This window comes from Pan paniscus, chromosome 6 (assembly GCF_029289425.2).
Source record: "Pan paniscus chromosome 6, NHGRI_mPanPan1-v2.0_pri, whole genome shotgun sequence".
In the NCBI taxonomy this organism is placed as follows: domain Eukaryota; kingdom Metazoa; phylum Chordata; class Mammalia; order Primates; family Hominidae; genus Pan; species Pan paniscus.
The window spans coordinates 170,827,611-170,855,080 of NC_073255.2; the positions used below are offsets into that span (position 1 = coordinate 170,827,611).

The 27,470-nt window shown below is 40.2% G+C and overlaps 1 protein-coding gene across 1 annotated transcript in view; it reads left to right on the plus strand.

Moving 5' to 3' along the window:
* EXOC4 (exocyst complex component 4) overlaps nt 1–27,470 on the plus strand; it is an 804,494-nt gene that overhangs the window by 744,012 nt on the left and 33,012 nt on the right. Inside the window, exons 16-17 of the mRNA XM_003813456.3 lie at nt 1,302–1,480; nt 4,076–4,235. Of these exons, the coding sequence (XP_003813504.2) occupies nt 1,302–1,480; nt 4,076–4,235 (339 nt within the window). The remainder of the gene's footprint in view (nt 1–1,301; nt 1,481–4,075; nt 4,236–27,470) is intronic.

Below are 27,470 nucleotides of genomic sequence, written 5' to 3' on the forward strand. Positions count from 1 at the left end.
ATCATTTCTTACCTCCGGTGAACCTTCCATGCAAGGTCAGACAGAGCACCTAAAACAACAGAGTTAGGACTAGACTGGGCTTACGGAACAGCCTGTTTGAACTCTGCCTGCCAAGGGATACTATTGGTTTGGGATTTTTTTTTTTTCCGCTACAGTGGGGGATTCAAAACAAATACCTGCATGTAGGGCAGAATTTGGACTGAAACACTTTGATTACAACTTTAAAAGGCTGTGGCAGTGCAGCCAATCCATACCCACCTCAGACTTCCTCAGCAGCTACTAATATCTGCCAAAAAGCACCTGAGAATTGTGTGTGACCAGACTGACACAGGCCATTTTCACACAGAAATGCCCTCCTTCCTCAAGCTGTCAGATATGTTCTGTGAGACTCAAGCATCACCTTCTGTCAGGACCCTTTCCTGATACCCCATGGCACATTTCCATGGCACGTGGATGGATGTGCTTAGAGTGAGATGCTGTTCTCTTTTAGTCATTTTTTTCTTAATCTACCCCACTAGGTTATGGGTCTTTAGGGATACAAACTGTCTTATATTTCCAGGGCCTAGCACAATTTCTTACAAATTCATAGAGGTTCCATACATGATTTAGTTAACTAATAAATTATTGTTAATAAATATAAGACTAGTGATGACAGCCAGTACTTACTATGCACGCCATTTGTGCCAGACACTGCTATACTTAACACTTTATATGTAGTAGTTACTCGCAGCACCTTATGAGACAGGTGTTGTTTTCACCCATATTTCGTGGATAAGGAACTGAGGGATAGAGAGATAAAGTAACTTGCCAAAAGTCATACAGCTGGTGATTGAAGCCAAAGTAGTCTCCTTACACTTTTAAGATCTATAAACTCAGCCTCTCATCTTCATTGCAACAATATCTGTTGAAAATTACAATGCTTTTCACAGTATGCCTACAACCCTGGCATTGAAGAGAATTTTAGAACTCCTTCCCAACACTGTATAGATTAAACAAGCAATGATCATAGCAGCCAGCTTGCCCCAGATCACTCAGTTATTCTATAGAATAACTAAGATGGCTTTCTGGTTAAAAGAGGGGAGGGTGTTTACATTAAAATGTACAAGGCCACAGCTGCTTCATATTAAGTGTAGAGCATAGTGTCTGGCACAAATAGGGTACACAGTAAGTGTTGGCTATCATGGCTAGTCTTACATTTATTAATGATAATTTATTAGTTATTTTGGTGCTCTGTCCCAAGATCATTGCCCTCCCTGGAAGGATTTATTATTAACTGCTCTCCCCATCTCTCTCTTTTTCAGGGTTCACTGTTTCCACTATCTTATCCCTCTTGCAAAGGAGGGGAACTATGCCATTGTGGCTAATGTGGAAAGTATGGATTATGACCCCCTGGTGGTCAAGCTCAACAAAGATATCAGCGCCATTGAAGAGGCCATGAGCGCCAGCCTTCAGCAGCACAAGTTCCAGTATATCTTCGAAGGTCAGACCCTGCTTCTGTCTCTGGGAGTTTGGGAGGAAGAAAGGATGAAAGCTTTCCTGATTTTCTGTATTACTGAAGTTCAAGACTTGTAGAAAAGAGTTGTTTGTTTGCTTGCTTGCTTGTTTGAACTAAATCTGCAATACCTAGCCTCTTTGTGTATGACTAGGTAGACAACAATATGGCCGCCGTCTGCTCCTGGTTGATAAGGAGATTTAATCCAAGATAAGGCAGATGGCTGCCTCCCTGACATGCCATTCATGAGATTTGAGAGAATGTGCAGACTGGGCCACAAATTAACTCAAGAGGAGCTTATAAAAGAAAAAGAAAACACACATACACAATGAGGAGAGAATCCTGAAAGATCACTCATTGGCTAAAATTATCACTGGAACGGGAAGTTTTCTCACAGAATGTTATAATCATCTGGAAAGAACAGAAGCCTCTGATTAGAGGCAATTTTTAGGAAGGACGTGTCCATAAATGCCTCCAAGGGGCAGGCAAGGAAGGGTGTGAGAGACAGGAAGTGCCATCTAAAAACGTTACCCTTCACAATTTGGAAAAAATGTGATGGCACCCAAATAATTTTTCATGGTGAATTTCACCCAGAGGATCCCTGTTAGGACTCCACATTATGTTCCCTTTGTCCATGTTTTGGTTTGTTTGTATGAAAACTTGTATCTGTGTTCTCTCACAGAATTAAACTAGTATTATTTAAAACAACTAAGAAGGTACATTGTCCAAAGGATTGTGGCAAACTGACAATACATGGCCAATGTTTGCTTTATGAAAGTCATATTCCAGCAAATTTGGGCCCCCCAAAATCCAATCCTTAAATGTATATGGAGTTATAAAGAGATGTGTTCTGTTGGGGTATATCTCTCAAAGACTTTAGCCAAAAAGTGTAAGTGATTGAAGGGTTAGCTGGCAGTTAACCCCATGGCACTATGAGTTTGGTGGCATCTGTAATATTCTGCAGCTTTAAGCTGCAGTGCCTACCTGAGAATTCACTTTTCTGTTATTACACCGAGTTTCCTCTGTGCTCTTGACTGTGGCTCTTCCCAACCCCTGCATATCAACATTTGTTTTATTCCTATTACAAAATGCATTTAATATATTTATTATAATATATTATTATTTCTTATTCTCTACAAACAGCATACCCCTTCATTGCCCAGTCTTGCAGATCACGTTATATTGTGGCAGCAAAAACAAACAAACAAACAAACAAACAAACAAAAACTGTACCTAAAGTTACAGACTTGAGAGAATGACACCAAAACTTGGCCTACAGAGATTTTTCATATAAATAAGTTGTCTAGTTTTAAATGTAGAATCTGCAGTTGTGTTTTTCTTTGAATAAAAACTTTTCTTCACATTCAAATAGTAACACATACAAGTTTGTGGTCTTGAAGCAATGTTGTTTGAGTGTAGCTGAAGCAAGACCTGAATGCATCTCCTCCCTCATTTCTACTTTCACCTTAATCAAGGGAAAACTCATTTTGAAGACATGGGGAGCCATGGACCTAAAGATAAGCCCCGCACTCTGATCTAAACGTCAGAGTCTCAGGGAACGGACTAGACTTCAGAACAGGAAAACAACCAATAGCAAATGGCTTGCGACTAGTCAGACCAGTTTACAGTTCCAAGGAAAATGTCCTGCTAGCGTCCAAGAATAAGAAAGAAGGAAGAAACGTTTACTGAATTCCATTTAGAATTAAAATCCAGCTTTTAAAAATAGTAACCCATATGTGCCTCACGTTGTTCTGAACCAGTGTCTCTCAACTTAATTACATGGGATATCCTGAGGAGGACTTGTTAGTTTGCTGATGTCCTGAGCTGCCCTTTGCTAAATTTTGCGGACCATAAGACAACCCTCCAGACCTAAGAGCAAACTACTTGGCGGGGGGGGGCCCAAAATGTCCACAGGTGTCTCACGGGAAGTCGACAGTTAATGTATGATCTGCTTTTCCTTCACCCTTTTTTCTAATTGTGTTTTATACACCCATTGCCATTTTTAAGGTATATTAGCATTATTGCCAATAACCCAATTTCTTATTGATTTATTTTTTACTTGGCAATGTTGAAATATATTAACATTATTGCCAATGCCCAGTGTCATATTGATTTTATTTATGTAGCTTCCCAATCAACTTTTGAGCCCAAAGTGTCCTTCTCTACTTTGTAGGAGGAAGGAGAGGCAAAAGGGTCATTGTATATGCCTGTGGTCTTCTCTGCTTCCCAATTGTGTATAAAGAAAAGCAGGATTTCCTGTGTACTTCAACAGTTTATAATAACCTGGCCTCTTCTCTAAGGCCTTGGCATGGTGGCAGTAGGTGTACATGGCAATGCTGGAGATGTGGCTATTACCAGGCTTTGCCACCAACATGAAGTCCACTCATTTGTAACTACTAGGACAATGTAGAAATACCCTAAAATTATTGTCAGATCAGCAGATGCAACCATCAGACATAGATTTTCTTTGGTTGTTTAAATGTATAGAGGATTAGAAGACAGCAATTCTGTGTGCAAGTTTCTGCAGGGATGCCTCTAATCTGTCATCCGTTTTCTTTGCCCCGCACTGTGCTGACCCCTCAGGCCTGGGCCACCTGATCTCCTGCATCCTCATTAATGGTGCCCAGTACTTCAGGCGCATCAGTGAGTCTGGCATCAAGAAAATGTGTAGGAACATTTTTGTTCTTCAGCAGAATTTGACCAACATCACCATGTCGCGGGAGGCAGACCTGGACTTTGCAAGGTAGGAGGGAAAACTGGGTTTAGTTTCTTATGCCAAAGCTAAGACCTCGTTGCCTGTGAAGTCATTTTTAAAAATAGACTCTTGGTGCAGAAAAAGCTTAGTTTAAAAAAAGAAAGAAGCACAGATAGATGTTTTTAGGTCCTATAGAGAAAATAATTCCACAGAATTCTATTGAATTTTGTTACTTTGGCAGGTAGTTTTTCCTGATGTCTAACCCAAGTTCTTCTTAACTACAATACTTGAATAACTCTTTTTTTCTGCATGTAAAACTATACATGCTCATTGCATAAAATATATAAGATAAAATACAAAGAAGAATATAAACCTTTGATCTAGAAGCTAAGATATTTGGTATATTTTCTCCTGGCTTTTTTGCATGTGCTGTGTTGTTTATGTGACTTTTCACACATATTCAAGCATGTGATTGCCCTTTTTCCAAAACTGGAACTGTGTTAATGCAATTTTATATTAATTTAATTTTGTTTTCCCATATCAATAACGTTGTTTGAAAACATAATTTTTCCATGTTCGTTAATACGCCTTGAAAACATTACTTTTAATGATGCCTGAACAAATATTTCATGGTATAAATGAGCCATATTTATTTTTTCATCACTTGCAAATTTTTGAACATTTGAATTTTTCCCTTTTTTTTCTCTCATTGTGAATAACATGTAGCTACTGTATTTTTACAGGAACCTACTTCTCATTTCTTCCATCTTGTTCCAATTGAAACCCATCTCTTCTTGTTCTCACTGGGAGGAAAGTGAGAACTCATCACTATCCTTTCTCTTCTCTAAGTTTTCTGATCTTAATTTTTTTTTAAGTGACAGGGTATTGCTCTGTTACCTAGGCTGGAGTGCAGTGGTGTGAACATGGCTCACTGTAGCCTTGAATTCCTAGGCTCAAGGGATCCTCCGAGGAGCTGGGACTAAAGGCGAACACCACCATGCCTGGCTAATTTTTATATTTTTTTATAGAGACAGGGTCTCACTATGTTGCCTAGGCTGGTCTTGAACTCTTGGCCTCACGCAATCCTCCTTCCTCAGCCTCCAAAAGCACTGGAATTATAGGCATAAGTCACTGCACCTGGCCTTGATCTCAATTTTTAATGTTTTTGTGCAATACAGTTTTTCAAGATTTGAGAGTTAATTTTTTTCTCTCTTCATTTGTCTTAACCCCATCTAAACCTTAATTAGAATATCAAACCTTTGGTGCTTTAATAAAAGCTTAAGCAATTTGAAGATGATAGATGATAAATATGTTATCTTCATGCTCTACTGCCGTTTATACCTGAGTGGATTATTCCGTAAACTCCCTTATTTTCCAAAGCCTTTATGGCTAGGAAGTCCTTTGTTTTTAATAATGCCCAACATTTCTGCCTGAGATTTAGTATTTCTGTGTCTTTTCACTTGATTTTTTTGATTCCTTGAGAAGTGCAGGAAAATTTGAAACAATTTATGGAGATGATGAAATATTATATTACTTTAACAATTGTAAAGACAAATATGCTGTGATCTTTGTTTTGGGTATGAACCATATATGTTCATTTTTAACCTTTCTTCCTCAATCTGTTACTCCATTTGTTCCATTGCTACCCTGTTCCTCTGCTTTTCTGTCCTCCTTCCCTGTCTCTTTCTTTCTATTTGTGGGAAAGTGAGAGAGAGAGAAAGTGAGTGAGTGAGTGTGTGTGTTTTCATTAAATTCCCTGTTTTATGCTAAATTTGGTGGAAAGCCTTCCTTGCTCAGATTAGGGAAACCAGGTGTGACTGAATGCTGCATTTATTTGGTCGCTCTTATGGGGAATGATCTCATTATTGAATTAGTCTAGTCATAATAACATTGACAAGGAGAAGTTAAGAACATAGAGGCCTGAGGGATACAGAAACCCATTACTAATGCTCTAAGGAATATAATTCCTAAATTCAATCATCCTATTTTAAATGATTTTTTTAATTTAGCTGAAATAAGTAAATTAACACAGTTTTTGGCAGACAGTCTGGGGCCTGAAAAACCTGGCATCTGAATAATGCAATGCTGACTGGGCAGGATTGAAGTTGGCATCAGCAGGTCATGTGCCGATGAAGCATTTCTTCAGGAACTGAGTCCCAACCACGCCTTGCCTTTCACAGTCGGATTGGTGAATTGTGTCCCAGGAAGTAGGTGCAAGTGGCATGTGACCACTTGGGACATGTACTGCTACTATTATTCTTTATTCTGACATGGATTTTTGACAGGAAATAGGCTAGCATAAACATACAGCACTGGATGAGTCTGTTCTTCTGATTCTGCTTTAGAAGACATCTCCTTACTAAGACTAAGCTCCAAGAGGCCGAGACTCTTTTCTCAGTGCCTGTACCAAAGTAAGTGTTAATTGTATGTACTGAATGAATGAAAAGATATCAAATCAAGGCTAATTTTTGTGTGGATGAAGACCTTGGATATTGACAGGTCAGTTTATGTTTAATTGCCTGAAGGTTTAAACTAGCCGGCATGGGTCAGTTTTCTTATAAGCTTGTAAGAAAAAGCGTATCTTCCTTGCAGTTCGTTCTTTGTAAAACAGAAACCATATTGTAGCCCTACTATTCATAGTCTCTTTCCCTCTCATTTTTTCTTGCTTTCATACAGACACACTTTATAGCCTTATTTTCCCCCCCTTCTTGTTTTTGGTAGGGACAGGTTTTGTGAAAGGGGCTCCATCAATTCTACCACATTTGAAGCTATGTAAAATACATAAAACAGCAATACCAAAATAGCCAGAAATAATAGACTGCAGCAGTGTACCTCAGCATTCCTTAAGCAATGTTTAATCAAGCATGGACAGCATCTGTATTTCCAGCAAATCTCTATAGGAATGTTATCTTCTAACACAGTAATTAATCACTAGTTGCTGTGTGTCAGAAAACTTATTTAACAAGAAGTTGCAAAGTGCTTGTAGTTTTCTTACCTTCTCAGCCTTCCTGGCCAGTGGAAAATATAACACCTTTCTGTAATAAAGAAATGAAGGATCTGGAGGGATTCCATTGATGTTGATTCTTCTACTCATAGTATTGTTATCTTGTCTCTCTCTTTTCATACACACCTTTCCTCTAACTGATCCCTAATACGAGGGTAGATCTTGGGTGAGCAAAGGAACCAGACAACCTGTAACATTACCAGAAGTACAGAGAGCCTCTGTCCTCTATGGTAATGATCATTTAAGCTCTCTTATGGTTTTAACCCCCCTGTTAATTTTCAGAGTCAAAAAGATACTTTATCCAGGAAAATCAGTGTAGATGAGTTAGAAGGTGGAAGGGCTTTATGAGTGTGCTTTTTTAGTTCCTTTCATCACAGATCATCTTAACTTGAGCTGTCATGCGCCTTTCCACATGTGAGTCATAGAAGCCCCCTAGGAGTCCAGATGGTGGCAGCATAACAAGAGAGGTCCGAGCGAACGGTGATTGGAGTCACCAGGGTATATCTGACAACCTTTCTAGCTTGAGTGACGCCATTGTTCAAAAAGACTATCCCAGAGTTTTCTTCCCAGTTCTCCCCTCTTTACCCCATTTTGTCTCTTTCTCTGCCTCTTCAGCTGTCTCTTTTTTCTCCTTTATTTCTCCAATAGCTCTACTTCCTGCTCTCCTCCTTCAAGGTTTCATTGCTCCTCAGTTTTTCCCCTGATTTTGGTTTTTTTTGGACTGGTATCTTTCATTCTTAAACCTGCGCAAGATAAGGAAACAAAAGCTACGATTCGGGAAGCGGTAGGGCGAAAAATTGTAACACCCAAGACAGATTCCTCGCCCGGTTATTCCTTCATTTCTTCATTCCTTCATCAAATATTTATTCAGCGTATGTTCTCTGTAGGTCCTGGCCTCATGAAACTTGCATTACTGTGGGGCAAGATGCAAAGTAATAAATAAGTAAAATATATATAAAGTATTTCAGATGATAATATATGCTGTAGTTAAAAAAAAAAAAAAAAAGAGTAGGCATGGGGAGGGGACCAGAGGGTGCCAGAGTCTAATGGAGGTAATCCGAAATTTTAGAGTGTTAATGGAAGTCCTTAATGAGATGGTAACATTTGAGGAAAAACCTAAAGGAAGAGTAGGAGCAAGCCATGCAGCTATCTAGGGAAAGAGCATACCAGGAAAGAACGTCTAAGGGTGAAGAGCCAGAGGGAGGCATACACTTAACATCTGAAGAACAGAGCAGAAAGGCCAGCATGGATGAAGTGAGTGAGCAGGGGAAGAGTAAGAGATGAAGTCTGAGGTTTGATCTAAGGAGCTGAGATCTGGAAAGTCATTGTAATGACACTGAGTTTTACTTTGCATGAGGTAGGAAGCTATTAGAAGGTTTGGAGCAGAAGAGTGCTACATAATGTGAATCAGTCTGGCCGCGATGTTGAAACTAACATCACGGTTGTTAGTTGGGGAGGGGAGGTTGTAGGCAAAGGCAGAAGCAGGAAGCTCTGTTAGAAAACTGTGGCAATAATCTTCTAGGTAAAAGGTAGTGGTGATTCAAAGCAAGATAGTAGCATTGGAGAGGATGAGATATGGTCAGATGAGGACATATTTTAAAAGTTGAACTGACAGGATTTGCTGAGGAATCAGAAGTGAACCAAAGACTCCAAAGTTTTTGATCTGAACAATTCAAAGCATGAAGTTTTTATTTACTGTAATGAAAGTGAACCAGACCATAGGAGAGGCTATTGAAGTGTGTGGAGGGCGGAGGGGGGGTTCAGATAGAGAGGGGATAACAAGAAATGTTTGAGATGCCTGTTAGGCACCAGAATAGACATAAAAAGGGAGCCGGCAATACAACCTGGAGTTGAGGAGATGAGGGTTTTGGAGTCATCAGCATATAGGTGGGATTTAAAGTCATGAGAAAGGCTGAGAGGTGAGATCTCAATAGAAGCACAAGTAGATGAAAAAGAGAAGCTGTCCAAGAATTGGACCTTGGGTACCCCACTGTTGAGATGCTGGAGTGCTAGCGAAGAACCAGCAGAGGAAGTTGAGGAGGCAGCCAACAGAATAGGAAGGTAGCTAAGAAAGGGTGTTGTCCCAGAAGTCAAGGGAAGTGTTTTAAGAGAAGTGTGTCTTCATCTGTGTCAAATGCTGTTGATAGGTTAAATTAGCTCAAGACAGAGAACTGGCTACTGATGGGCTTGACAAGAGGCCTGAAATGCTTTGGTTTGCATTCCTTTATCTTTCATACACAACTTACCTAAAGTAGGAATACGCTTCAAATGTATATATTTGGGAATAAGTTCCTCACTCCTCAAGTCTACAGTAGGGTTTGATGTCATCAGGGCAAAACAAAAATGCAATTAGAGTATTTTTAGTGTGCTATATGAAAGACCAAATTGGCAGCCTCTCTTTTCTCAAGGTCAGTATCAACATGCATAAATCATGTTGACAGTATGTCTATGTGCCCTTGACATGATGTGATGAAAATGGCACGTTACCAAAACCTATTACCTCAATCTAATCATGAGAAAGACATCAGAAAGATTCCAATAGAGATACATTCTGTGAAATACCTGATCAGTACTCATCCAAACTGTCAAAGCCATCAAAAACAAGGAAAGTCTGAAAAACTATCACAGCCAACAGGAGCCTAGGAGACATGATGACTAAAATGTACTTTGACCTCCTGGATGGGGTCCTGGAACAAAAACAACGTTAGGTAAAAACCAAGAGGCCCTGAATGAACTATAGATTTTAGTTAAAATAATGTGTTAATATTGGTTCATTCATTGTAACAAATGTATCATACTAATGTAAGATGTTAATAATAGGGAAACTGGGTACAAATTATATGTGAACTCTGTACTATCTTCTCAATTTTTCTGTGAATCCAAAACTATTCTAAAAATAAAGTCTATTAATAAAAATATTAGGCAAAGTATTTCAGAGAACATTTATCCAATGAAAATATACAGGTGGCTAATTCATATTAAGCATGAAAAATGCTCAAATTCATTTGTTATTAGGGAAATGCAAATTAAAACCACAATGAGACATCAGTCTGTGCCCACCAGGATTGCTGTAACAATAAAAAAAAAAAAAAAAGACAATGAAAATGTTGACAAGGTTATGGAGAAACTAGAACCCTCATTTGCCGCTGGTAGAAATGTAAAATGGTGCAGCTGCATCATTTCCTCAAAAAGTTAAACATAGAGTTATGGTATGACCTAGGAATTTCACTCCTAGGTATATACACAGATAAATGAAAACATACATGCGTACAAAAATACGCACACAAATGTTCATAGCAAGCATTATCTATAATAGCCAAAAAGTATGAACAGGCTGGGCGCGGTGGCTCACGCCTGTATCCCAGTACTTTGGGAGGCCAAGGCAGGCAGATCACGAGGTCAGGAGATCGAGACCATCCTGGCTAACACGATAAAACCCTGTCTCTACTAAAAATACAAAAAAATTAGCCGGGCGTGGTGGCAGACGCCTGTAGTCCCAGCTACTCGGGAGGCTGAGGCAGGAGAATGCTTGAACCTGGGAGGCAGAGCTTGCAGTGAGCCGAGATCGTGCCACTGCACTCCAGCCTGGGCGACAGAGCGAGACTCCGTCTCAAAAAAAAAGTACAAACAACCAGATATCCATCAACGTATGGATGAATAGAACGTGGTACATTCATACAATGGAGTTTATTTGGCCACAGAAAGCCATGATGTGCTGAATCTTGAAACATTATGTTAAATTTAAGAAGCTAGTAACAAAAAGCTATTTTGTATGACACTATTCATATGAAATGTCCAAAATAGTCAAATTTATAGAGATAGATTAGTAGGGGTCGAAAGGAAATGGGGAAATAGATAGAGGAGTCTTTGGGGGGTGATGAAAATGCACTAAACTAGATTGTGCTGATGGTTGTACAGCCCTGTGACTATTCTAAAAGTCCTTGAGTTGTACCCTCTAAGTCTGAAAATTATATGGTATATGAATTATATCTCGATGAAGCAGTTTAAAAAAAAAAGAGGTTGAGTTTTAAGACTTGAAAAATTAAATCATTCATCATAGGAAATGAGGAGCCCAAGTTTTATCCTCTCATTAGTGGGGAAACTTTTAAAAGGAAATATTTGGCTCATTTTTTAGTTTCCCTAATCCATCCTGAGAGGTAGAAGATAAAGGAAGAATTTTTGGAGAAGGAGGTGATACTTCATATTAGTCTTGATAGGAATTATCCAGAATAGGGAGAAAGTCATTTGGAAGAGAAAGGGTAGTTCCGGGGACTGGAGAAGATGTTCAAGGAAGGAGGTGGTGAAAGAAGAGACCTGAGTCATCATCAGGCCTGAAGTCAGGGCTGGCTTTGGGTAAGCCACAAATGCCACCTTATTAAGGCCTTCTCTCCTGCACTTTCAAAACATGCCTTCCTCCCCCACCAGCACTCCCTATTGTCGTTACCATGATTTTAAAAAGCGTATATCTGACATATTTCGTATTTACTTATTTGTTCCTCACCTGTCTACCCTGAATAGAATGTAAGCTCCATAAGCAGGGACCCTTTTTTGTTCACTGCTGTAGCCCCAGGACCTAAACCAGTACCTGGCATGTAGTAGACATTCAGTAAATACTTGTGGGGTGTTAAAGTTATTTGGACTTTGTCCTGTAAGTAACGGAAGGATTTTAAGCAGAGGAGTGAGATGGTCAGATTTATATTCTAAGTACATCATTTCAGCAGCAGTATAGGACTTGGATTTGAGGAAGATAAAACTGGAGGCCTTGCCAATCAACTGGAAGGTGATTGCTAAGAAAGTGGTAGGGGGCTAGGCACGGTGGCTCACACCTGTAATCCCAGCACTTTGGGAGGCCGAGGCAGCTGGATCACGAGGTCAGGAGATCGAGACCATCTTGGCCAACATGGTGAAATCCCGTCTCTACTAAAATACAAAAAATTAGCCAGGTGTGGTGGCACGTGCCTGTAATCCCAGCTACTTGGGAGGCTGAGGCAGGGGAATCACTTGAACCTGGGAGGCGGAGGTTGGAGTGAGCTGAGATCACGCCACTGCACTCCAGCCTAGCGACAGAGCAAGACTCCGTCTCAAAAAAAAAAAAAAAAAGTGATGTGTAGGGCTTCAACAGTGTATCAGTGCTTGGTGGTGGGGGGAGTGGGGATGGAGGAGACATATTTGAGAAGTGTGAAGGAGCTAAAATTGGCAGGTCTTGGAGAGTGATTGAATAGTGAGGGTAAAGGGAAGGAGTCAAGGATGACTCTCCAATTTCTAACATGAGTGTCTAGCCAGATCACACCACAATCAAGTAAGTTAAGGATACAGGAGGAGAGAGGAGTAGGTCTGATGGAGGGAAGATCATCAGTGGTCGTGGTGAGTATAAGATGGATGTGGGACTTCCAAGTGGAGACATCTAACATGGAACTGGATATGTAAACTGGAAGCTTGAGGGAAAGGCCAGGAGTGAACAAACAGATATGGGGAATCATCAGCATGGAGCTATTTAAAACCATTAACGGAGATCAAGGCTGTAGGTAGATGGAGAGTAATCCCCTGGGGAAGACCCAAAAGGGCATGAGAAGGAAGAGGAGCCCCTGAAGAAGATAGGGAAGGAATGATCTCATAGCACAAGGGCAGAACACAGCTCATGAAGACCAAAGAGAGTGCATGATCACATAGCTGCCTGCACAGAAATGCTACTTTCACCATAAATTGATAGAGCATCCTTCTTCCCAATAAATGGAAGCATTTTCTCACGTTAACTTCTCCAACTCTTTTAATTAAACTGTCCAGATAACTTTCCTCAAGTGACAGAGTGATAAAGCCAGCCTAGCAACTAAACATACAGATTCAGACCCCTGCTTTATCCTTGACCTTGTACCTTCACTAAGGCCAGGAATGATCTCTGGCATAGCTGAGAATGTTGAATTCCTCCCAGGGGAGCTGTTTACATAAATTTATTTCCTACAAACCTATTGCACCAGGAACATTACTTTTGTTTTCTGCAGGAAAGGTTATGAGTTTTCCTATTTGGAATGACCAAAGTGTAGTTTGATAGAAGGGGATTAGCAATGACATGCTGCCACCTACTGGAACTGCCCACAGACAGCCAGACTGAGAATGTCTGTGGTCTCCTAAATCTCCCCTCACTCTTCTGAATCAAGAGTGGGTATTGCCCCTGAAGCGGACTTCAAAGGTGACTTGGCTTGAAAATATGAAATGCCCCACCTATCAAATAAAAATTTATCTGACTGCTTTGCTAGAAGAACAATTTTGTTTCTGAGAAAGAAGCACAATATTTGTCACATCCTTTTCTCTGTTTGCGTTTCCCAGCTTTATTCTGCCATTGGTCTTGTTTGCCTTCCCAATTCTAGGGGCACCTATCCTTTTCCCAAGATTTGCCTTTAATACCCCAGATTTTTGACTCAAGATTATTAGCCATGTAGATTTGGGATTAATTTTGTAGAAGAGACTAGTCTGCTGCCAAAAAAATTCTTTTTTTAATGATGATGCCCCTTAAAATGCTGTTAAATCTCTTAAATATAATAGTGATAAAAAGCTAGCCCTGATTTTCCTAGGGGCCAGAGTAAATTGGGAAATGCGATGGTTTACATGGCTTCCACTGCCAGGTAGAAAGAAATATACCAGTTGATAAAATTCAGTAATAAAACCAAATCTTGTACGGCCTGATCTGATGGACTTTTTAAAGATCTTTATATAAATAGATTTAAATAATATTACATCTCTCCAATTAAACCTTCATTTGACCTTGCTGTCCCATTTCTGACCATGCCGCTTTTTTCTGATCTCCCTTTTTTTACATTTACATTAGGTCCCGTGCATTGTAACAATTAATTGATCTCTAATTAATCATTTAATTAGGACTCCTTGAATGCAGGTGAGCATGCCTTACTGGTCTGCATATCCTTCACAGAGCACTTCAGAGCAATAAATACTTCTAAGCCTCTCAAAAAAATCTCTCAGTAACTGACGTTTGATTCCCCATAAACATATCTCATGTGTGAGGCTTTGATTAAGTAAGATTTCTTTTGATTATGCTCAATTAGTGTCACCATATTTTGTATATATATATTGTCAATGTATAATTTAGGGTTCCTCGAGATTACTGGCAGACAGTGACACTCTTCCCTTTGTAGCACATGTGCTGGAATTGGAATGATTCAGAGATTAGCATAGATAGCGAGTATTATTATTATCCAATAAAGATCCCAAGGAACAGAAATAAGAAGTGACTTGTCCAGAATCTGTCATCGAATCCTGCTGTTTATATATTCTGCAGTACCTTTGTATTCATCATAGTTAGTTAATTAACCCACCCAGGGAGGCTATTTTTCTGCCAGGGAAGGGTTGCATTGTACTGAAAAGATATTAAGCTTGTTCTGTGACTAAAGCCCAAGAATGATCATTTACCGACTCTATTAGAATTCTCACTGAAAAATTTGAGGCTGGAAGCTGACCTTTCTTGTTTTCTAAATAAAGATGTAGTGTTTAAATTTTGATGCTTGAAAGTAGGAAACTGGCACAATCGCTGTCGTAAAAGCAGAGCTACAGCCCCTGGAAACCACATCATGCCAGACTTCCCATCCTGCCCCTCCCTTTACCTGCTTTATCATATACAGGAAGAAAGCCCTTCTCTTCATTCCCACCTCCTGCTTTGCTGAACACCCTTTGCTGATCCAAAGAGAAAAAGATCAGAGTACTGAAGGAAGGTCACATGGCCACAGTGAATTCTGTGGCCAGCACTCAGCTCAAGGACCTTTTGTTCTCTGAAACCTTCTCCAATGTGCCTGGCCCATATCACTTGCTCTTTTTATAATCCTTTTTTTTAATTTTCTGTACTCTAAAATTAATACCTCATTATGTGCTATATTGTTCTTCATTTGTTCCCATCTTTTAATATTTTATTCGTCTAATTTTTATTAACATGTTCTCTCTCTACTGAATTATAAAGTTCTTGTGACTAGTTACCATGATTGTATTTTGTTTATTTGGTTTCTGGGTGGTTTTCCCCCTTTTACTTCTCTGTAATAGACTACCTGTCAGCAATCTGAAGTATTTATGAAAATAATATGGGTTTTAAAATATGTTTGATATGTATTACTTTCAATGTATGTTTGTTTTTGTTTTTTGTTTGTTTGTTTTTTTGAGACTGACTCTTGCTCTGTCACCCAGGCTGAAGTGCAGTGGCCTGATCTTGCCTCATGCAACCTCCGCCTCCCAGGTTCAAGCGATTCTCCTGCCTCAGCCTCCTGAGTAGCTGGGATTAAAGGCACGCGTCACTACACCCGGCTAATTTTTGTATTTTTAGTAGGATGGGGTTTCACCATGTTAGCCAGGATGGTCTCGATCTCCTGACCTCAAGTGATCCGCCTGCCTCAGCCTCCCAAAGTGCTGGGATTACAGGCATGAGGCACAGCGCCCAGCCACGATGTATGTTTTAGAGAGCATCTGTAGCTAAATACAAATAGGTTACCAAGAAATAGTTTTTGTACCTAGCTTTACAGACCTTTAACTTTAAACTACTTTCTCTAAAACAAGGAAAGCTCCTGCAAGACGTGATTTTTTTTACAAACCATCCTAGAGGCCTATATTGGTGACTTTCTCTCAGTGATGATGATGATGATGATGATGATATATTCCAATTATAATATGAGTAATTATAATTACTGTTATATAATGATCTCAGCACATGACATGAACTTTAGTAAATGCTTTACCTACATTGGTTCACTGAATGTCCCTGAAACTCTATATTTAGCTATTGCTGCAAAAAGATGAGAAAACTAAAGCTTAACAAAGTTAAGTAAATTCCTAGTTTACATAAGAAGAGAGGCCAGATTCAAACTTAGGTCAATCCAACCCCAAAGTCTATGTATGCTCTTAACTACGTGAAGTAAGGCTACCATTTTGGTCAATGTTGGGTCTCTCTTTTGCTTATATTAAAATATGATTTTATTTTTCAGTTATTCTCTTAGCTATCAAACATTTCTTTTTTCCTTTATTTTCTCTGGTTGGGTGTCTTTCCCCCTTGATTTCCACTGAGCTCTGATTGCTAACTGTTTTAATCAGCTTTAATGGGCAGTTTGACGGCAGAGGGGTCTGCAGACTCTTCCTACCTTGGTGGTGTTATGGGGTTGGTTTTGCTCAGCTGTCAGGTGTTCATGCTGCTTGTGGGTCTTCTGCTGGCCTTCCAAACAACTGTCCTTGGGGAGCAACACTTAGACCCGAGACCACTCTCTCAGAATCTCACCACAAATTAGCACGTCATCCACAGCACTGAGCAGCACCATCATTAATCCAAATGCATACACCTGTGCTTTTAAGACAATAAGCAGCTAAACCAAGTGCTTCCCAAAGACTAGAAGGTATAAGAATTTCCCTATCAGCTACAGGGTCTCTTGCAGGGAAATTGTTTTAAGTGGAAACTCTTTGACTCCATCCCTAAAAGTTCTGATTTAGAAGGCTGAGGGTAGGGCTTGGGCATCTGCGGCTTAACAAGTGCTCAGGAGATTATCATGCTGAAATACTGGCCCTGACCTCGTTTTCTTTGAGATTCATGCAATATCCAGGCCATCGTCTTTCAACCTCATGTTTCTCCTTTAGTCCCCTTTACTCTTATCTCCCACTGCAGGCAGCGAAAGTAAAAATAACTTGAAAGCACTTTTCTAGATTATTTTAAATTATTAAAATGACACACAAGGTGGTCACCATTATTACTCTCAGTTAACATGTGTAGACATTCAGGCAGAGTCGGGTTGTATTCTTGGAAATTTGGGAGTAAACTAAATAGCATTTCATTCACCTAGTAGTTGGCTAATAAATCAACCTTTAATTGTTGCATGAATTTGAGTAAGTCACTTCAGCTCTCTTGGCTGAAGTTTCCTCATCTATAAAATAAAGGGTTTGTGCCTGAAATGGCAGCACTTTGGGAGGCTGAGGCAGGTGGATCACTTGGGGTCAGGAGTCTGAGACCAGCCTGGCCAACATGGTAAAACCCCATCTCTTCTAAAACTACAAAAATTAGCCAGGCATGGTGGCAGGTGCCTGTAGTCCCAGCTACTTGGGAGGCTGAAGCAGCAGAATGGCGTGAACCCAGGAGGCAGAGCTTGCAGTGAGCCGAGATTGCGCCACTGCACTCCAGCCTGGGCGACAGAGCAAGACTGTCTCAAAAAAAAAAAAAAAAAAAAAAAAAAAAAAAAAAAAATGAAGGGTTTGATTAGAGGATCAACTATAGGGTCTCTTGCAGATTGGACTTGCCTAGAGTTCCATGACATAAAGCCAGAGAGCGGTTTGAGAGATCTAGAGCCCTGCCTCAACTCCTAGCTCTCAAAAGAGACTATCACAGGAAAGCTATCTAAGAGGAAAGAAATTAGCTCCCATCCAATTCCATAAAGATACTGTAAACATTTCTGAGATATGCAGTATATAACAGGCATTTTAATATTTGTTGATTGGACAAACTAATGCGTGTGTGTATGGATGAATTAATGAGGAAGGAAGTACTGTAGGCCTGTTTCCTTTCATAGTCAAGATCGTGCTTAAAGCATTTGCTCACCACACGTACAGGAGAGGAAAACAGATCTAGACGCTGGCTACTGCTTTTGCATGACCTATAAAGGTCTTATAAGGCTCTGAACAGTAATTCAAAATGTAAACGTGTAGGTACTCAAAAACATAAATGTCACATCTGCTTTAGCTCTTCATCTCCATTGCTGTGCTGTAGTTTTCCAATTGATGGAAAGGTTTTATTCAGATCAGCCATTTCTCTTTTTCCTGGAGGCATTCTTAATCTCCGTGTTCTAACCTTTAACAATATAGACTTCAGTTGCCGTGTAATGATTTCCATTGCCTGGAATCTACATGTTTAAATTCTTCCAAAGAATTGTGCACCTTCTGTTTTTCTCAGTTGCAGATGGAGTCAAACCAGAAAAAAAAAACAAAACAAAACAAAAAAAAAACAAGTGGAGTAGGAGAGGCCAGCTCTTGATTGACTTCTTTCTCTTGACACACACGGTCAGGGGAAGGAATGGATCAATGGCCTCAACTTTTCAGCAGGCATTAACACTGCATCTCATTCTCCTTCAGGCAGTCTGTTTCGCAGAGACACTGATTAAACATTTTGGGGTATTGGGGACAGACGGAGGGAGGGAAAGGTTGGGGATTTTTAGTGGCTAGAGCCTTTTATTGACAACATTAAAGGCTTCATGATATATTTGACCAGAAATTAATTACAGCCCAGTTCCCCATTTCTCCCTTAGGTGACAGTCTTCTGTTGATGTGTGCTGCTGTGAAAGTAATAATAGGTTTCAAATGTTTGTGAAAAACATAAAGTAATTACTTGCTGTGGTAAATCAGTCATTTGAAGCTTCAGCTTTTCTCTGTTCTATGTGTGTGGCAGTCTGTTTCTTTTGTTAACTTTAATTATACAACATATGAGAATTTGTATTTTTCAGTTTTCAGAAGTTTTGCTTTTTTCATTTCTTGGTGCATAGTTCTCCAGGGATATAGGTATTGAAATGATAATGACACATAACCAGCATTTGAACAAGGGAAGCACATGTGTGTGAGGAAGCTGATTGCTTTAGTTAAGTTTCGTTGCTATTGGCTATCAGCTATTTGCCAGTTTTCTAATGGGTCTTAAATATTTACTGTCTGTTGTACAGAGGGGAAGAATTGGCTTTCAGGCATTTTAAGGCTCCTTCCACCAATAGCACTTGTTTACATTATGGGCCCTCAAGCCAAAGAGTCTGTAATAGCTCTTTTCCCCTTTTTCAAATTTAAAAAAAAAAAAATCTGTTTTTTTCTATTAAAAGCTGCAGCTCCTTGCCTGGGGTTCTTGCCTTCCAGTAAGATCTGTAAAGATCTGCCTGGATAATACCAACCTCTATGTTGACTCACCTGGACAAAGAGAGAAATTTCCTTTTGGCAGCTGTTTTAACAGGGAGCCATGCCCAGACAGAATAGTGAGGCCTGTATACTGGCCAGCATGGCATATTATCACACATCAATTTCCTTCTGTCTGCACTAAGGCTAGCTCATTCCTCAAAATAGGAATTGTTCACATGTATTTTCAACTCAAATAATTCATGTTAATCTTGTTTCTCTATTTTGTCTAATCTCTCTTGTTCATTCCTGATCAGTGAAGTATCCTTAGTCTGCATTTCAAAGGTTTGCTTAATTTCCCATACCAAGCTGCCCCTCTTAAAACAATGTTTTCCCCATTCGATGTTAACCTCTTTCTTTGAACTATTATTTATATTTAGAACCAAATATAAGAACAGTAAGAACTGATTATTAGTAATTCCTCTGTATGGAAAATTGTGCTAAACTAGGACTCTGTGCTTTTACATTGCAATGATAATTGGGATTCATGATGTTTGCCCGAGTCTAGAATATCCCATCCATTACCAAAGAAGAATACTACTACAATTAGTATAGTTAGCATTATATATATTTTGCTGTATTCTGTCTTTGAAAAATCAGTCACTCAATATGATATATTTGAGAATAAGCAAGAATATCTGATTAAAAATACCCCTCATGTTCTTTTCATACTGCATCGTAGAGTATTTATAGCTCTATAATTGTCATAGCATTTCATTTCTTCCATAAGACTAGGTAGTAATGACAAACTGCTTAAAATAATTTTATATTACTTTATTATTTTTAATATTAATAACTACTATGAATTGAGTATTTATTTTGTATAACTTATGTGATTTACACACATTGTCTTATGTAATCCTTATACTAACCTAGTATGTTTACGAATTAACTTTTTCATTTTGCAAATGGGAAAACTCAATCTCTGAAGGATTAAGTAACCCGGGTTCTACACTGTAGTAAATGACAAGACCATGATTCAAAGTCAGGTCTATCTGCAGTTTAGCCATTGCGCTATACAGCTTATGACAATGTAATACATTAGTATTTCAAGAAAATGTACCACAGCCTCAATGTTCTTATTGACTGTACTGCACAGTATTCCTAGTCAAAAGAACTTAAAGGAGGGATGGCAGTGTTTTATCTTCCCAGAGAGGAACTGAAAGGAGATGTTGTATAGTCGACCTGCAGGGAAAAACAAAAGAAGACCCAAGAAGATGATGAGGGAGGATTTTAGCACAGTCCCTAAGGCCTGTCTAGGAATGACCACAGTCATTGATGGACCCAACACAGGCATGAAGTGCTGTAAGACCTCAGAGAGACCTGGCATGGCAGCAGTGTTAGGGGTGCCCAAATCCAGGAGGAAGGCTGGACCACACCTTACAAGGAGAATGAGTCCACCAAGTACAAACCTCAATTCCCACAGTATCAGTAGAGCTCCTACCTAGGGTGGTACCACAGTGACTGATGAAAGTGTCTTAAAATAGCTCTTAAAATGTTAGTGGCCAGACACAGTGGCTCTTGCCTGTAATCCCAGCACTTTGGGAGGCCGAGGCAGGCAGATCACGAGGTCAGGAGATCGAGACCATCCTGGCTAACGCGGTGAAACCCCGTCTCTACTAAAAAATACAAAAAATTAGCTGGGTGTGGTTGCAGGCGCCTGTAGTCTCAGCTACTCAGGAGGCTGAGGCAGGAGAATGGTGTGAACCCGGGAGGTGGAGCTTCCAGTGAGCCGAGATCGCGCCACTGCACTCCAGCCTGGGCGACAGAGTGAGACTCCATCTCAAAAAAAAAAAAGAAGTTAGTATGTTTTTAATTAGTTTAAAATATTCACAAAGGAGGAGAAATCAAGAAGCTCTGTCTTTTGTTATTTCAATAGAAAATCCAGTCATTTTAAAAGAAAAAGTAGTGATATATTAGACACTTGTCCATTTTTGGCTACCCCTCCTCTAAAATCTATGTTTAAGGAATTCCCCACAACCTGGTCTTGGAGTGAAACAAAGTGCATCTTCCATCATAAACACACAAAAGCCCAAGCTTGCTTACTGTGTGGGGGACAACCTCAGCTTCACCCATCAGATGCATGCACTCTGAACTCTGATCGGGGAGCTACGGACTCCAAGCACAAGGGTGACAGAGCACCACAGAAGGCTCCCTCAGCAGCAGTGGTAACTTCTGGTTACCTAAGGTGGCGGCAGTAGTAGTGGCAGTGGTATGGCCAACATCCACTTCTGCTGGCAGCAGAGCAAGACCTGGTGTTCTGTGTTTAGCAGCAGCTGTGGTGGTATCTTCACAAAACTATCTTTGAAGAGTGATTCTGGAGAGATTTTGGCCACAATCCCAGCTGCTGTCTAGCTTTGTTTATTCCTGCTCCCTTTCCAAGTCTCATTCTCCAGCCTTCCTGGCTCATCTTGGAGTTGCCCAGTACCCTTTCAATAATTCCTTCTCTGCAACTTTGAACCCTGATTGTTACATACATATATTTGTGTAAAATCTAGTAATAAGTGTTCATCTTAGCTTTTAATTCTGGCAGTCCACAGTGAAGTTTGGAGTCTTACATTATTATTATTACTATTGAAGTTTCAACCCACATTGTATCACTTATCTTGGTCAATTATATAACAAACTTAACTGTCTATCAAGAGTTTTTATTTTTTAAAGAAAAAGCAAAATTGACTGGATTGCATGCCCTGAAGCAAGGCTACCCAGATCTGGGAAAAGTTAGTTATTGGATCTAAACATTTGTTTCCCATAAATCATCCCAAAGCGCAGTACCTAAAACAACAACCATTATATGAGTTCTCTTAGTTGAGCAGATTGACTGGGGCCCAGCTGTAAGGTTCTTCTCTGGACTGCCTTGGGTTCTCTCCTGTGGCTGCAGTGGGATGGCAGCTAGGGCTGGAGCATCCGGAATGGCTTGCCTCATCTGTCTGGTGATTTGGTGGGGACAACTGGAAGCCTGGACTCAGCTGGGAGATGGGCATGGCTCAGTTCCTCTCTCTGTTTCTGTGTAGTCTCAGAGATTCCCCCTATCCATGTAGATTTTCCATGTGATTTCTTCATCAGGGTAGGCATACCTCTTACATGGTTACTTGGGGCTCCCAAAAGCATGAAAGTAGAAGCTATCAAGCCTTTTTAAGGCCTAGACCCAGGACGAGCATAGTATCACTTCTGTCACTTTCTTAAAGCAAGTCACAGGGCTAGCCCAGATTTAATGTAGGAGAGGACTAAATAGAGGCATGAATGACGGGAGGCATGTTTCATTAGGAGTTATCTTTGGAATTTAGTCACCACTATACTTAAACTTCAGCCTCCAGTTATGTGCACCCAACGCAGTGCCTCATACAGTAGACATTCCATCTATTTGTCAGAATGCTTTCAGTGCAAGGAGCAGAAACTTAATTCAAATGATTTAAGCCAATAAAGGAAATTTCTTGAATCATGAAGCTAAGACTTTCAAGGGCTGGTTGGCTTTAGGCTTGCTTTAACCAAGGATTCAGACCGTATCAGCAAGATCACTTCTTTTCTTCCTCCAACTCCTGCTTCTGTTTGCATCTGCTTGTCTTTATAACTACATAGCCTGTCTCCTCACGATGGCAAAGTAGTAGCCCAGACTTATACTCATAGCTGGAAATCTTAGGGAAAGGGAAATCTCTCTTCCAGAATCCATGGAAGCACTCTTGATGGGCTCTGTCTATTTCTGAGCCAATTCCTGTGGCCCAGAGGAATGCAGCATTCTGATTTGACAGTGTCAAATCACCCACCTGCACCTGTGGTGAAAAGTTGCTCAGTGTAATCTGGATCTAGAAGAACATTTTCTAGAGAAAAGGAAGGTTTGGTTACCAAAAGAAGAGGGATAGATACTAGATAAACAAAAACGAGATAATCCCTAAGCCCAATAGCAGTTTGCTGAATGAATAAAATGTAGCTTATAAATGAGTGGTGCAGACACTACCATACTGAGTTTATTAGGTGTCAAAGAAGATAGACATTTAAAAACAATGCTGTTATGGAAAGACATTTTTATGGAAAGAGGTAGAAGTGCTCCTGGAACATTATTCAAAGTGGGTTGAAATCATTAGAGAAAATGTTGTAGAAGCAGTTTTTGAGCTGTACTTTGAAAAAGGTAAGATTTAGAAGGAAGGAGGATTTTATAGGTAGAGCAAATGTTGCTTTCTTAAAAAACAAATGGTGTTAATAAAAGAGAAGGTTACAGAGTATAATTTTAGGATGTTTCTGATCCTCTGAAACTATACATGTAAGAAAATCAAGAGTTTGGTTGTTATAGTATGTTGAACTATATAGTTACAGATTTAGTTGATTCCAAAAGGATTTTTTTAACCTGTATATGACAAATGGGTGTTTTAGTGATTAAGGGGGGGGATTCACACAAAAATAAAACTATCAAGGTGATTGCTATCAAGGAAAAGAAAACTCCTTTAAAAATATATAGTATATTCATTTTTGTTGTCCTTTGTCACTTTAACAGTAGATGCTGAAATTACCAGAAATAACAGTAATCTGTATTTATAGTCCTCCTGTGAATCTGAAGGTTTCCATAAATGTAAATTAATTTGGTTCTACTCTCATGAACTCGGGAGGAAACAGAAGCGAAATATTCCCAACTACCCCACCCGCACTTCTGTCTGAGAAAGACAGTGAAAGAAGGACTGAGAATATGAGGAAAAAAGCAGCAAAAACTGAATTGGCTGGCCGGGCACCGTGGCTCATGCCTGTAACCCCAGCACTTTGGGAGGCCGAGGCGGGCAGATCGCAAGGTCAGGAGATCAAGACCATCCTGGCCAACATGGTGGAACCCTGTCTCTACTGAAAATACAAAAATTAGCTGGGTGTGGTGGTGCATGCCTGGAATCCCAGCTACTCAGGAGGCTGAGGCACGAGAATCGCTTGAACCCAGGAGGTGGAGGTCGCAGTGAGCCGAGATCATGCCACTGCACTCCAGCCTGGCGACAGAGAGAGACTCCATCTCAAAAAAAAAGGAATTGGCTGAGCTGACTTTGTAGTTCTCATGGGGTTAGTGAAGGAGAAAGAAGCAGAGCTCAGAGACGGGATTTGAATTTGGTAAGAATAGAGTCCTGGTTGGCTCAGATCACTAGATCGTACTGTCAGAAGCTCAGAAAGTCTTAATTGAGTAGGACCTTAGAGATGGTATCTTCTAGCCCCTTCGTTTATCAGGCTGGAGACTTGCTCTGAGAGATGGAGTAACTGGCCACAAATGATCCAGATAGGGCTAGAACCCAGATTTCTGAACTCGTTTTTCTGGGCTCCCTCCTGGAGCTCTCAACACCCCTTACAGACTCATGTCAGGAGCTCTCAGCCTTATTCACATTCTCCCCGGGAAGAGTGATGCCCTAGGGCAACGATAGGCAACCCAGGAAGATGATTACTAGAATCCTCTGGAGGAGGAGGGTCATTTTGTGGTGTGTTTCTGATACAATCCTAAGAGTATCATGTTAACCCCATTAACCATAATATCCACCTTCTCTAATACTAGAGTAACATTGCTGTGGACACATCTTTACAAACAAAAATTACTATGTGATGATAATTATGACTTCTGTTCACATACTCAAGTCCTTGTTGCTAAGTAAATGCAGAAAGATTATTAGTTTTATTAGCCTTTGATATTGAAATTGTCATGTTCTCTCAGCTATGAAGACCTGCTCTGCCCACATCAACTTGGTTATGTTTTCATAAGGAAATTAAAGTAGAAATTATAACACAATTACTACCAAAATTCTACTAAACTATAAGTCGAAACAAAATATAAGAACCGCAATTATGTGAGAATAACATGTGGGAAACTGTTCCTGCTGCTGAGATGCGTAAAGTGAAGTCTTTGGAAGAAGGCATGGAGTTACTAGGTAGCCGCAGTGTGGAGGGTGGCTGGACTTCTCTGTCGCTAGCAATGGGCATGGTGCCATTGCCCATGCTTGGAAGATGAGTGTCTTCACCTAACTTGTTAAGTGCCAACTAGTCTTCTGCCTCCAATGAAGATTTCTCCTTAGGGTGCACAGGTTCTTCTACTGAGCCCCAGGAGTTTAGGGTCATCATGTGCCCTTAAAGTGTGGAGTGATAAGAGAGAATCTCTATACCTCTGACCAATTTGGAGGAAAGCAGAGATTTAGTGTTGGGGCCACTTACACGTAATCTTCTTTTTCTCACTTTTTCGCTGAGAGGAATGTGGTCTAATCTAGACACCTACTGGCTGCCTTGAAAGAGCATTCTCAGCTATACTGGCAGATCTAGCAAAGAGATGTGAAAGGATCCTCAGGTGGCCCCTTCAGGGGTCTTTCTGAGGAGTTAGGAGGAACCAGCCATTGTGATGATAAGACACCCACCCAGGTGGTTTTCTCTTAGTGTGATAAAGGAAGCTGACCCTGTCGAGGCCAAGATGTTCACCCACTGGGTTATCCTTCTTATGCAGAGGGATGACGTACCCTCAGTATCCAAAACATTCTAATGTCTTCATTGTCTGTTTACATTATGCCTCCTCCTCACTGTGGGAGTTCCAAGAAGTTTTGCATCTTTCCCTATAACTTTTATAACTTTTGCCACCACCCTGACTGATCTCCTACAACATACAACATGGGTAAACCTCAAAAACATTGTGCTAAATGAAAGAAGCCAGTCAAAAGAAACCACGCACTTTACAATTTCATTCATATGAAGGACCGGAATAGGGCAATCTATAGAGACAGAAGTAGATCAGTGTTCACTTTAGGGCTTGATGGAGAATAGCGGGGAAGGGGATAACAGCTAAAGGATAAGGGTTTCTTTTTGAGGTGAAGAAATGTTCTGAAATTCATTATGGTCCTGGTTGCATACATCTGTAAATAGATTAAAAGCCATTGAATTGTACACTTTAAATTGGTGATTTGTATGGTATGTGAATTATATCTCAATAAAGCTGTTTTTTGAAGAAAAAAATAAGAGCAAAAACTGAGAGCAGTGGTAGGGAATAGCAGAGAGTTTTTGGTTTTGTTTTGTTTTTGTTCTCTCTCTTTCTCTAAAAGGGAAAACATTTTTATGGGTTATGGAAAGGCAGACACAAGGTTTATAACCCTGCCTGGAAGTAAGGAAATGGTTTTGGTAGTCTTGGTGATTTTAGTGTCATTACTATCATCACTGTTGTTATTAAGAGTTGATTGTGGAGCTAACTAGGACTAAGGAGCTTCCAGGTAGAGGAGGAGTAGATTACACTTGGGAGGGTAGAGACAAGTATTACTAGTTCAGAATCTGACACCTCCATCCAGCTGGAAGAAGACTTGCTTATGCTAGAAAAGGAACTATGCTGCCATAAGCTACTGAAGAAATAGCAATTCCAAAGTTAGAATGGATGCATCCAAAGAAAAGAAGGAAACTTCTATGCAAGTGAATCTAAGACTCCATTATACACCCATGAAGTTAAGAAGAGCTAAAGAAGCATACAGAATTATTTTGTTTGCAACAAAGATTTTTTTTTGTAAGTTTTCATTTGTTGCTGAATCTCTCTCAGTTGTGGTTATTTTAATAAGCAGTGAGTTTGTAAAGTCCTGATTTAAAATACTAAATGCTGATCTCCCTATTAACCCCAAGCATCTGAGATTGTAAATCATGACTCTTTGTTGCCACCTGATGACAACAAAGAGTACAGCCCTTCTGGAAATACTAGCCTTTCTAGAAACAAATTAATTTCTTGAAAGCTGAAATTAGCAATCAGTGATTCAGAGATGTTGACAAAGGCTTTTTATAAGTTCCTTGACCTTGATATGAGAAAGAGGCCTCTTGTCATAGGCATCTTAATGCATACTGAAGTTTTTTCTTATAACTACATTACCTAGAAAGCAACATCCTCCATATTGAAAGTGATTTTCAATATATTACACTAAAGCATTCAGTGTGTATTGCCCTAAGTCTGTCAACAGTTTCTCCTGCAGTTGTCGCTGATGTCACTGTCCAGTGGCTGCTCCTCTCGTGTCTGAACAGCTGCCAGCCTGTTCTTACTGTTGCTGCTGTCATCACCATCACACACAAGCTGTTGCCCCTGCCACCATCTTCCTGCTGCTAATGGGACTGATTGGCACCTCTCCACACCACATCAAGGTGCAGGAGCTATTTCCCCTGCCAGGCTCAGAGCCATCTGACACCTCTTACTGCCACCATTCATTATCACCCTCACAGCAGTGAAGCCAACAGGAACTAGCTCAGTCCTGAGCTGGGGGGCCTCACTGGTGAAGGCAGTGCGGTGGCCACCTTTCTGCCTGCAGAAGCAGCAGGCCTCTCAGACTAGACCTGGGGACTCAAAGAATTCTGTACTTTTAGGGGTCAGCACATTAGAGCCCCAGCATGTCTCTTCTGTACTGGTTACTGGAGATGAAAGC